The sequence below is a fragment of the Pezoporus wallicus genome, unplaced genomic scaffold, assembly GCF_028554395.1.
Source record: "Pezoporus wallicus isolate ANWC-B61680 ecotype Strahan unplaced genomic scaffold, APGP_CSIRO_Pwel_v1 scaffold_6362, whole genome shotgun sequence".
In the NCBI taxonomy this organism is placed as follows: domain Eukaryota; kingdom Metazoa; phylum Chordata; class Aves; order Psittaciformes; family Psittacidae; genus Pezoporus; species Pezoporus wallicus.
Genome location: NW_026637663.1, coordinates 1,353,835 through 1,367,042, shown reverse-complemented (window position 1 = coordinate 1,367,042; position 13,208 = coordinate 1,353,835). Strand labels below are relative to the sequence as shown.

Below are 13,208 nucleotides of genomic sequence, written 5' to 3'. Positions count from 1 at the left end.
ATATGTATTACAAGTTTGTGTTGACTATGGTAATTGTATTTGTGAAACAGAAACATTAAGAAAACACTGCTTCCGGTCTCTATAAAAGAGATCGTAAAAATCACTCAAAAAAGCTGAACACAGAAGGGTTGCTTCTGCTGTGACGTAAGTCAGCTCTTCAAGCTGAATGATGTTGAACTAAGTTTGGTTTAGACAGGCAGATGATTGTACGTAGTTGTTTTTTTTATACCTGTGTAGCTGCATGGATAAACTTTTATGACTTCAAGACAGCATTAAGTACAGAAGTGTAAATCAATAATACCTTTATGTATTTTTTAAATTGTCTATATTTGTTTCTGTAGGTCAAGTATAATATTATTGCCTGAAGAAAGTGGATTATTAAAATATTCAAGGCATGACACCTATTTTAATGTTCAGTAACTGTCAAAAGATTGCTTAATTTTCAGGTGATTCCATTATTCAGTTTATTCATTGGTTTCTTGGTTTCCGAATGGTTCATTAACTATTCATTACAGACACAATGCAATGCTGTGTTAGTAGATTACTGAAGTCTAATGATTTTACTTTACTTATTCTATGAAAGCCTTAAAGTATTACTTGATTCTCTCACTGGAGAAGTTTAGGTGCTTGGGCGACTCACTAGCATAGTATGAATTGGATATTTTCCATATCAATACATAATTAAAAATGTAAAAAAAAAAAAGAATAATATTTGAGTGAAAATTATCTTATTAATAAAAATTCATAGCAATCTGAATGTTCAATTAACACAGAAAATGAAAAAGCAAGAACAGCAGATATGGCCAAATTTAAAATCGCTTTGGTAGAAACGGAAACAGCTGTTTATGGAAATATTCTTCTACTACATATTAACTTTGATTAATAGCTTCACAGGATTTGTGATTTTATCATGAACTTAATCATGTTTCACCTTTTGTTATCCATTTTATTCGATCTGATGTTTTGAAGCCCAGGTTAGTATGCTTTGGTATGGAATGGATAGCTCTTACCTATGGCTACCAGTTCCTCTGCAAACATGGTTTCATGGAAGGGTTAAAGGGTTATCAAAACAAAAATAAGCATTTCCTACATAAATATGTGTGTAAAAGTTCAGTTTTCAATCATGAGTGTGGAAGTAGAATTCCAGAGACCTTGTACAGGCGTGGAAATAGGATATATACAAACCAGTAATATCAACCTGGTGCAAGATTTAGGACGTCCTCATTAGATCTGCATATTTGAATTATGATTTCCCTTGAGAAAAGGCCCATAAATCCTGTGTACATTTCTCTTAAGCATTGTCATAGGAAAGGGTTGCAGTAAGGAATGGCTTGAGGGAATTGCAGAAGAATAGAAGCCACTGAAGGAAAATTGTGGACTATTCTATGAAAGACAGCATCTTTGAGAAATCTAAAGTCTTGAATCCAGGTATTTTTGAGCTCAGCACACTGATGAGATGGAAATGTGATTCCAAGGCATTTCTCTCTTTTCCTGTTCCTTAGCACTGCAACAAACAAAGCAAGGAGAGGAGAAAGGACATGTGCTGTCTCTTTTTCTGCTTGTGGTTAAGGAAGACATATGTGAATTAATGTTTTAGGAAGTGCAACAAATTCAAATCCAAGCATTCAGCAAGATCTGCTAGAGAGGCATGGAGCAGAGAGGGCCATGTGTTTACCTGTTCTCTTTCCTACATGTATACCTGTACCTTTCCACCTGTTTCCAGCCTGTTTCCTCTCTACGTGGTATCTTTCCAGTCCTTTGGATACAACCCCAGGACTTGAGTAGTTTGCTGTTGGCTGGGGGGGGGTAGGAAGTACTGTGTTCCCCTTTATGCCTTTGTATGGTTCCACAGAGAAGAGCTCAGTGAGACTTTCATGCAAAATAGAAGTCTTAACAAGAATATTTCTTTCTAACTATCCTCTCTGAAAAGGGACTGCAGTTGAGTTCTCCATGGCAGGAACTGCTTCTTACTATCCGTGTTCATTCTTCAGTAGAGTCTTCTTGCACCTAATTTGTAGCACAGAAGCAGCAAGGGATAAAATAAGTCCCTAGGAATTCATACAGAGAAGCAAAGATAAACCTTTTTATTTTCAGATATGGGTGTGTTAATAAGATGTAAAAAATCTTGGATTTGGCTGCACGTATTGGAGCCTAGGAGCACCTTAAATGAAGCACAATGATAAGATTAAGGCTTTCTGTTTGTTAGTGTTTGTTTAAAATCGGATACTCTCCTTGTCCCTACACATGTGCTTCCATTTGGAAAAGATACTGAGCTTTCATGATGTCTCGCGTTGTGAATTTCAAATATGCAGAGCAAGGATTCAATACACTTGTTATTCTTGGGTGAAAGCATGTGTACAACTTTTGAAAAATCAGCTATTGCCTTAGAGAATATATGTATGGTTGCTGATTTTCCAAGATATGCACCATAGTGCACCCTTGAGAATGGTAAAACCTTTCCTGCATAAAAGTGGCAACTACATTGACAAAAAGCTGCACATGCCAAACGTGTCAAGAATCTTCACAGTAAAGACTCCCCAAGACAACGCCTGCATGATAGGCAGTTAAATTGCATTATGTAAATTGCATGCAAATATATGCACCGCATATGATAATTAAAACTTTTCTAAATACATATTTGCAAAATACAATCCATCATGGTCCATGAGGTTATAATCTACATTTTTTAAATGAATGGTGCAAAAAGTCTGAAAATTCACACAAAAGTGAATGATAATCATTTGAAGCATAATGACCTATCATTTGTCAACTTAGGTTCTTCACAGAGTGTCACTCATTCAAAAAAATCCACTGATTCACTAAATAGAATTTGGAAGCCCTCAGCAGCAATTTGTGCTTGTGTAAAATGTAAGAACTAATATGATACTGTGACTGTGTTCTTTCAGTAGTCATGGATGGGAAGCAAAACATTGCATATGCACAGTTATGAAAGAGAACCTGTCAAGAACAGAAAATTTACAAAGGAATATGACAACGTGCTTGTAGAAAGTAGCCTTGGGAATTATTTTAAACTTGATCTTCCAATTTATCTCAGAAAATAGCACCACCTGTAGGACATTAGAGTTGGAAACGGTATGGGTACATGGAGCTGCCTCAAAGGGAGCTGGGTTGGCTGATAAATCATTCTGTCTCTTCCTGAATCACACTGGTGCTCTCTAGTGATGTCCAGCCCAAGCCCTGACCAGGGCTGACATGCTTTTCAATCTAGTCAATGGCAGGATTACAACCCACAGTGGCATAGTAGCACTGTGTGATTTGTAAGTCTAAAATCAGTAACTGCACAGTCTGGCACCAAATGCTTCTCTTGTTCCTTCTCTTGTGTGTGTGGGAGATTGTTAAGGCAGCAATCTTCTCTCTCTCTTTTACTTTCCATTGCCCCCCTAGAAGGAGCTTCAGTGGTTTTCTCCTCCTGTTTCCAGTGTGCAGAGCTGATATTTCCATGCTGCTCTCAGCTGATTTGTTGGGACTGACCTATGAAAGCAAACAACTAGGACAAATCTAGAGGCTGGAATTCAAGGCACATTTGAGCCCGGCTCAGTCTTCTGGGGAAATGGAACAGGTAAAAGTCCCGCAGTACCTTGTGATGCCTACTGCAAAAGACAGGCAGCTCGAGAAGGTGATGACTCCTGCCTACTTCCATCCATGTCTGCAGGAGCAAAACTACTGGGCCCTCAATTTTTCTTTCAGCCGGGGAAATCTAGCGAATTTGATTCTTCTGACTTTAAGGAGGTTGGTCAGTGCTCAGCAAGTCTCAGGTTATAGCATGACAGTGTAGATCTTTTCAGCCTGGTCTTGCTAGCAGTGAGATACAGGCTTATCTGTAGCCATGGGACTTATCTCAAGATTGCCAAGACTTGTCATACACGTAGAAGTAAAGCTGTGCTTTTTAGAAATTCATGGTTTGGCAAAGCTCTCCTGCCCTTCAATGCAAACATGTAGTAGTGGTGAATTAGCTGAGTAAGTGTGAAAATGGCTTTTTGTTTCTCGTGTTTGAAATAATGCTCAATAACAGTAATGATTGGCACCTTGCAGCTGACGCTAGTGACTGCTGTGATTGACTGATAATGCACAGGTATAAACATGAAAGTCACTTTGCCATGTGCTGACTTGTGGATACTGGACAGTTTCAATCTTCTTTACGTGGCATCTCCTGCTTGAGGCATGTATTATACAGGCACCGAATGTCTTTTGTAGAGCTCCTTGTTGCCAGAGAATAAGTCCATCCTCCTTCACAACAAGCTAACCATGTTTTTTTTTCCAGTATGTCAGGCTGATGAAATAATTGTTTTAAAAGCATACTCCCAGAAGAGAGCAGCTGAGCAGTCAGCTACAGTACTGTTGTGAATTACTCCAGGCCTGGTTCTGCCACATGTGCTTGTATCAAGTATCAACACTGATTTTTTTGGTGCAGCTGCCTATGAAATTATCACTGTCACAGTGATACTTTCTGAGTTGGCCTTATGGTGAGCTCTGAGTTACTGTCCATTCTGCCAGAAGAGCAGGCAGGAGGCCATCACAGTAGTACAACTCCTGCTTGCAGGCAGGAGAGTCCCTGCTGGATATTCCAGTGGGGTGCTGTCAGAAAAGACTTGTATAAAAAGAGAAAACAATTGCAGGCTTCCAGGTCTGACCAGCTCTGGAAATCCACAGCACTGGCATCTATCAGAACCAAATAATAAATATTTAAACCCCACTTATCACTATTTAGGGTTTTGTAACATTTTGAAATGCCTCTAAATAAGCAGTGTCTGAGCTAAATAAGCAGTGGCTGAGCACCATACAGCAAGATGGTTTTGCACAAAGTACTTTCCAACTAGAATGTCCAACCCTTTATTTATATAATCCAGCACATAATAATTGCCATTAAAAATAGAAGTATTGACATATATAACAAAATGGCATAGCACATTATTGAATTTTGAATTCTTTGAGTGGTGCTGTCCTCATATTTAAGTCTAACAGAAATTTAGCATAACAGCAGGCCAGCTGGCAGCCTTGAGAGCAATGGTAAAGCAGCATTCAGAAATGTGCTCTACAGGGATGTGTATCAACATGACAAGGAAGGTATATTAACATGGGCTTTAGTTTTGTGGAAAGAAAAGAAAGGCAAGAATACAGACTGTGATCCTTTTGTGTGACAATTATGGTCAACTGGTGCCCTGTTACCCTACTTGAGTGAGATATCTGCAGGGAACTCCTGAGAAGATTGAAAGTGCAGAACAAGTGTTTCCATTTACATAGGTATGGCTATATGTAACATTGTTTTTGAAGTGGAAAAAAATACCTACTAGCACAGGAACAGAACCTGTCCAAAAAAAGAAAAGATGGAAATTATTTTAATATGATTGATCTATTTGGTTTTACAATGACAAGAGTATCTACCATAGGCAGAAGATTATTGTGTAGAATATATATATATTATTGCATAGAATTGATAGAATTTATAAGGAGCTTTTTGATCTTAATTTGTTTTCTATATTTCATGACTTTGCCAATACAGTAGAAAAGGAAAGTCTTATCATTAATGCAGACTTCTTAAGAAAACATTACCTCAGCTAATGCAAAGTGATGCGACAATGCTGCCAATGATGCAGCCCTCCACACAGAGGAGTGTGCGGTCAGATCAAACCTTACAAGGTGCAAGGACCAAATTACCAGTGTCCGTGACTGACAAACATGTTTCATTTATTTTACTTGCGAAAGGATGCCACCTCCCACAGTAATCATGGGCAGGTAGTCCCTATGAACAATACCATGTGTACTTTTTAATGTTTGTTTACCTATTTGGAAAAAGCATCTGGAATGTTAATTCTCTGGGTGCTGTTCTGTTTAAGACCTAAGCAGATGAAAATAGAAAGCCTGATTGCTGGTTGTCTCATCAGCCCTTGTGAAAAGCAGCTGACAGTGTTCATGTTTGGAAAAGAGGAAATTGGAGACCCTTTACATTTCTCCTGGTTTTTCGAGTCACAAGAACATATGTGACTGCATGTCAGGAAACATAGGGAGGCTACGATACTTAAGCCACAATTCAGAGATGTGCATTGTCACACTTTAACAGAATAGTGAACTGGTTAAGAAAAAAAAGCTTCTTTTTTTTTTTTTCTTCCAACTTTACCTGTGATAATGGACAATAGGACTTCAGAAGCTCGATGGGGTAGCTCTGGGCTTTCTCTTTTTCTGCCTGATTTTTGTTCATGATTGAAAGTTGAAATTTGGATTTGGCATCATGAATGTCAGCCACTAGACTGGGACTTGTACTGAGAGTAGCTTGCAGAATATCATTGACCATTTTGATTGTGACAAACACCACAGAAACATAACAAAAGCAGTTCTTTCTCTCCTAAGCGTGAGCAGAGTGGTTGCTGGTTTGACACCCACGTGCTTTTCCCTCCCTCACTGTTGCTGTCTTCACACTTTAAGCCCCCTCACAGAGCTTCAGATCAACTGTTGCACAAGATACCTGTCACGTTTCAAGACCAGGCTGTCACACAAAACCTACAGCAGACACTCATCAGGGAGGGCAGATTTGGTGATAATTTTTGGCCACTTCCTGAAATCTGCAAGAAAGGCACTCAGAAGGCAGTTTTGCAAGAAATGCTATGTGTGGTGCTATTGCAAATCAGCAGGATAAAAGAAGGAAAGTAGGTAGAAAGTACTCAGTTCTGACAACAAAAGAATATTATGTGCTGCCTTTTTAAAATGAGATTTCATTTTTTCCATTTAAGAAGCTATTGGTCTTGTGATTCTGTCACTGACATGCACGCTGTCATCTGGACTTCAGTCTCGTGCTGTTGCCCTGCATTAAAAATGTGATTTTTTTTTTAACATTGTCTTCTGAAACAATATCCATTTATCCATATGGCACTAAGGATGCACAGCTCCCAGGCAACCCTTCTTTCTTATATAAACAGTAAAAAAGAACATAGAGATTATAACAAGAATTTAGGTCTCTAATAATCCTCCCATGGCTCCTGGTAGGGGTGCACAGCCCTCTTAGGGCAGCTTTCAGCACAGCCTGCCTACAGCTGCCAGGATGGCAGGGCTCCCCTAAGAGACCAGAGGGCTCTTTTTCGCAAAGCAGAGCAAAGCTCCCATATAAACTTCAACACATATGAACTTCTCTGATTCCAGTGCCTTTTCTTCACATTTCTCTGTATGCAAAATAAATTTCATGTATCAGCCATATTTAACAATTTGAAGAAGTTGAAGAGAGAACAAAAAGCATTTGGTGCCAGAAAGGGACAAAGAAACATTAGGTGAGAATCTGTGTTCCAATTTAGGGGAACTTTTCTATCAGCTGCTCTCAGAGAACTTGAAATATACTTTCTCTTGCCTTTGCAGAGCTGCTGTGCTTTGCCTTCCAAGTGAATGTGGCAATTTTCCAAGCCAAGCTTACAGAGGATAGGAAATAATTCACTCAAATATTTGGCTGGTAGGAATTTAAGCAGTAAAGAAACTAGCTTCTTTCTAGAAAGTCTTGCAAAAAGTGGCCTGATTTACTTATTTTTTTTGACTCACTAATATTTCTGCTTGAGTATACAGTTTGCGAGCCGTAAACATTGTGACAAATAATGAAGTAATCATGCAATTAAGACTCAATTACTTGTGCTGTTAAAGTGACCTCTTGCTCAGTTTTTCCCACATAAGAAGAAATAAATATGATGTCTTTTTCTCTTGTGTAAGTTTATGGCTTGAATTATGTGAAAACCAAAAATGTCATTCTCGTGGTTTTACTTTTGTAGGGCTGCCTAGACCGTGGTCTATCATGAGGCAGTCAGGGTTCACAGAACATTTTACTAGCTGCTCCTAGCATGTGGACAACTGATGAGTGGGGGGATGCAGAGAGGATGAGCTGTGGCTTTTTTCTGTCTCCAAAACTCAAGTCTATTGGGGCAGGGAGCATGGATGGACAAGTTTTGGCTTTTGAATTCTGCAGTTCAAGTGCAGCTGTTGTGCTGAGGCTACGTGGTTTATCATTTGGGCTATACAGGTACAAAAGCAGGAGTTGAGCAGGCCTGCATTGATGGCTGTGGGAAGAAGTGACCCAGCAGATAACTGCCTTGTGGAGTGAGTCACTTTGGAATACCACATCATGCCCACCCCTGTTCCGCAATGGGACTCCAGCCATCACTGCCTCCCTCCTTTTGACCTGCTCTCTGTGCCAAGCCCTGCTCTCCGCTCTCGTACCACATGTGAGATGCAACATGCATACATGTGTATCTCATCCTGCTTGGCTGTATGAAGATACTGGTCAGTGATTTGTAAGCCCAGAAATACTGGTCCGTTCTACTGCAAGGCCTTGGCAAAGGTGAAAACAAAGAGGAAATCCTGGCTCAAAGGTGCCATGTAATGCCATCCTGAAGTATAGCTTTGTTAGTCCCTGGGCCCAGGTCGAAAGGGACCTGTTGATCACTAGATAGGCTGCCGATGTCTCATGTCTTAAATAACTTCCTGTAATAGAGGCCTGGGTTGTGAGTCTCATATGGAAAACATTCAGTACATAGGATTTCCATGGATACCTGCTGTTTTCTCCTTGGTGCCTACGGCTCAGATGCAACAGTTTATATAACTGTCAGCTAAATCAGCCAACTGTTCAGTCTGGTGGCTAGGGACCAAAGATTCACATGTGCCCAATACATAGTGACTTTACACCTATTTGACTAGGACTTGCTACTTCCAAGACAGCTTGCTACTTCAATCTTGTCTGTTTTCCATGTGGAGTCCCAGGCACCTGCTGAGTGTCTCATAAATGCCCTCAGCTGCTATGTCCTGCACCCCACGACTCTTCTGTGTAAGAGGCTTTTTTCAGTCTGTCTGAAATTCAGGATGCAAGCCTCTTTTGGGTGAATCAGAGATTTCTGTCTAAGTGCTCTGTCACATTTTTCTCCTTGAGCTCTTTGCCACTACAACTGCTTTATCTATCTGCTTTTCACTGCAGCAGTACCACTGATTTGATTCTGAGTGGATGGAGCTGGATCTGAAGTGCCAGAATAATCTATTTCTCCCATGACATGTCTCGCATGTTAAAATTAAGCAATAGCCAACTTATATTTGCACTTAAATTAGACTGTAATAGTAGTGTTCTTAGGGGACCCTAATAAGAACTGAAGAATGACACTAAATCAATGGACTTCGTGTTATAAATACTAAACTAAAATTCAGATGCTAAGCCCAATGGACTTTGTTTGAACTTGTTAAAATAGGATTTCTACAAAATAATGTTGTCATGAAAGAGTTTTACCTTCAGGTTTTTAAAAGTATCTCTTACGTGAGTAAAAAGAAGTAAAATAGAAAAGCATTATTTGTTAAAAAAAATATAAAGAAAAAAAGATGCGTGTGTTAGCACACATCCCATGCAGCGTGTGAATAACTTGGTTTTCTTTTCAGTTTAGTCAACTTTACTGCATATTCCTAATCCATTCTCTCCCAATACAGTGTGTTTCTGCCTTTATGTTTGATCTGAATTACTCTTCTAGCTGTATGATCCACGCGTGCTGATATCTCTTCTGCAAAACATTGAGGATCCTGGCTCATTCCATGATTTCCTTTCCATCAATATTAACACTTTCCATTTCCACCCCTTACAAGACAGCCTAAATAAGGCAGAATCCTTTCAGTCATAAAGACAACAGAAGCTATGCCCAAAACCCTTTTCCAGAGAGAAAAGGGTAAGTCCTCATCATTCCAGATGAGTTAATGAGGACTCTGTATGAAATCAGTCAGACTGGTCATTACAGGTCTCCATCACTGCGCTTTCTTCTTTCCCCCTCTGCCTGACTTTTAGATATACCTTTAGATTTCCCCTAAATCACTTGCTTCTGAGGATGTTGGCCTGCCTTTGGCTGGTTGCATTTTTAAAAGAAGCTTCTTGTCTTTGTGTAATAAGTGGGTTTTTTGCCTCTTTTCAGTGACGGTTGGGCAGACAGAGATGAAGTCATTGAAGGTTACGAACCTGAAGCAAATGGAGGCATCACTATCAAACTGCAGTCTCCAGAGGTCTTGTCATTTGACGACTACTACCTGAAGCTGCGCCTGGACACCAACACCCGCAACCCCTGGTTTCCTGAGTTCTGGCAGCACAGATTTCAGTGCCGCATCCCAGGGCACCCACTAGAGAACCCCAACTTCCAGAAGAACTGCACTGGTAACCTGTCAACTATTTCCTCTTTGAATCTGTTTTGACAAAAAGTTGTTGTTCTTTTTTTTGTTTTGCTTTGGGGTTTTTTTGGTTGGTTGGTTGGGTTTGGGTTGATTTTTTTTGTTTTTGTTTTTGTTGTTTTTTTTTTTAATGTATAAATCACCAGTGAAAAGTGCCAACCCCAAATTGTACAGATATAAATCCCAGCTCTGGCAGGAGTATGTCCGGCTCTGGTTTCACAGCCTCTTCTCAATTTAGTTCTGCTGTGTGACAGAGTGACTTATTCCCTTTTCATGTTTTAGGCCTATGCTGAGGCTGACAAGAGTATCCGGTTTTGTAATATGGCTTTTAAAAAATAAGTAACCATTAAATTTTGACAAAAGTAGGAACTATTTTTTCTGAAGTCAGCTTTTCTGAATAGCTGAATAATAAGCTTATAGTATGTTTCCACTATATAGCATTCATCTAAAACCCACGCTGTCTTACAGATAGAAGTAGATCTCACCTTATAGCAGAAGAAGTGTAACTGTGCATAGACAAGTTTTCTTCCATTGTAGAATCTGAGAAAGTAAACCAAAATATTTCAGTAATTTATTAGTAAATTGAGATTTTTGTAAAATACTTGCTGAGTATTTTTTTTCAAATATTTTGTCTGTAGTTTGCAAATGTTTCTAGTCAAAAAGCTACACTCTGATAGTAAGGAAGTTATTGTATTAGAAAGAAAACTAACAAAGCCTGGCTTCCCTTGGCTTTCTGTCCTATTTACATCTCCACCTCTTCTATCTAATAGCAATAATCTCAGTTGGTTTTCATGTGCTCCTGAGCTGAATTTTCATAGTGTTTCTAGTTCTTCCTTTCTCCATTAGTAACACTTAACAATAGCTTCCACACTACCTTTTGTTTCCCCCCAGTTGTCGCTGACTCAAAACTTGGTTGACGTGCTGATGGGCAGACAGGCTGGCCCATGTGGGTGCTGGGTGGCTAGCAGCAAGACAGATGGGCTAAATCAATGTTGAATTTATACTGATATTTTTTACTCAAAGGAGTCATTAGCTTTGGACTCTACCAAAATGTTGATTTATGGTATATAGATTTAATTGGCTTTGAGACTGCTTCAGCTCAGACAAAGGAGTTAATATAAGCAAACAAGGGCAAAGATTACTAAGGAGGGGTTGAATGATTGGTGCACAGTGCAAATGCATAGCCTGCCTTCTGAAGAAAAGAAACTTTAAATTACATTGCTTTGTTCATTCCATTCACATAAATTTCATGCTGATACTCTCTAAAACGGTCTCCTTCAGAGGAATCTCTGCAGCTGTTGTAAACACTGCTAGTTTGTTACACAGCCTCTGTTCAGTTATGAAACTAAAAACTTTAGTCTGAACCAGCATAGTCATTCTTCATCTGCTGCATCAAAGGCAAATACCAGCTGGAAAGTTCAAAATGATTGAGATGGGGCACTTCTGCACTGAATGTGCAGATGAGTTTTCAGATAGTGGTTGCTGTAGATTCTAAAATTGTACTTGAGCCAAAAAAGCAGCTAAACAAATTCATGGAAGAAAATTAATGAGGACCAATTTATGGAGAAAAGCAAGCAAGCATACCTACTAAACCAAAACCACCCCAGACTGGCTCGAGACATCCCAGGGTTGAAGCCACTGGACACTGGAAAGGACGCTGCAGAGGTACTATTACATTCTTGCCATGATGTTCTGTGCTTCTCAAAGTTTCAGGTATTAGAGACAGGAACCACTACATTCTGATAATACTAGTGGAATACAAGCCCATTTGTCTACATTGGTAGATTCTGACAGTAAATAGTCACAATTCAGTCACCCAGACTTCTTTCTCTAAAAAGCTGTAAGTTTTTGTATGAAGCCTCAAAATGTGCAATACTTCTTAGGCTTTGCTGAGAAACAATCAGCTCTTAAATTTGGTAGTGAATAACCCTCAGGCTTATCACACACAGTGAAGAAGTTCATAAACATCTCAAAACACCAAACAGAAGCACCAGAAAGTATCCATTCCCAGTAGTGGTGTACCCACAGAATCAAGAGACCTACATGTCTCCAGCAAGTATGGGGGCAAGAAAATATTGTATTATTTTTTTTTTAACTGCACAAATCTGACTGGTGACTTTCTGGCATCACCAGAATTTTCTGCACGTGTTTTTATCTGACCTTTCTGCAAGGTTAAGAATGTAATTTCAAATGCTAACAGCTTCAAAGCTTGCTGGTGGAGCCTTTCTCTACAAGAAGTTATAGTAGACAGTGCTAAGAAACCACTGCCTTTACCTCTCACAGGTTTGGAAGCAGACCTTTTGGCAAACTCTGCAAAAAGGAGTCTGAATTACTCTTCCCTCTTTCGCAAAGTATCTCCATGCACAAACTTGAAGGAAAGGATCCATGCTGCTCAATAAATAATAAGCACTAATATTTGAAATCTATTAAAAGTGCCAGTAGACAAAGTTCTGACTTCTTTGCAGTACTGCAGATTTAAGTATTTCTCCTACTACTGCATCACCCCAGGAAAATTATCTGTATTCAATACTGGTATCAAGCACCTTTACTCCATTATATCTAAGAGCTTTCACTCTTACCTCACAGTATTCCATCAATATTCCTGTAACAAGGTACGTAAGGTCCTGCATTATGGAAAAAGCTGAATCCTCTGTGGTCCCAGGAATCCTTGCACGTTATTAGCATGGGCAATCACCATCTCTGGAGCCTGATCTGTTCTGTATTCCAGAAGTGCAATGGTAGTCCTTACTGAGAACAAAGCAGACCCATAATTTTCAAAGTCAGCAAACTGCTCAACTTCATCTTCCATGTCTGGAGAGTCAGCATCTCAGGAAACTAATGAAAAGGAAAAGCAAGGACAAAAATAGTTGTGATATTTAAGGGATCATCGTGTGTTTGTATTTACCCAGCAGTAGGTTGCCTAGGAGCACCCAGAAACAAAGAAAAGGAAATGTTGTTCTCCAACTACCTTAATTTTAAAAGACTCAGAATATCCATTTTGAAAAGGAGATTAATGGCAAAGTCTGTAT

At 39.4% G+C, this 13,208-nt stretch overlaps 1 protein-coding gene across 8 annotated transcripts in view; it reads left to right on the top strand.

Moving 5' to 3' along the window:
• The window catches only part of GRM1 (glutamate metabotropic receptor 1), a 183,066-nt gene that overhangs the window by 106,874 nt on the left and 62,984 nt on the right, over positions 1–13,208 (top strand). For all 8 annotated transcript variants that reach the window (XM_057406852.1, XM_057406851.1, XM_057406853.1 and 5 more), the window contains exon 4: positions 9,930–10,165. In XM_057406852.1, coding sequence (XP_057262835.1) covers positions 9,930–10,165 — 236 coding nt within the window. The remainder of the gene's footprint in view (positions 1–9,929; positions 10,166–13,208) is intronic.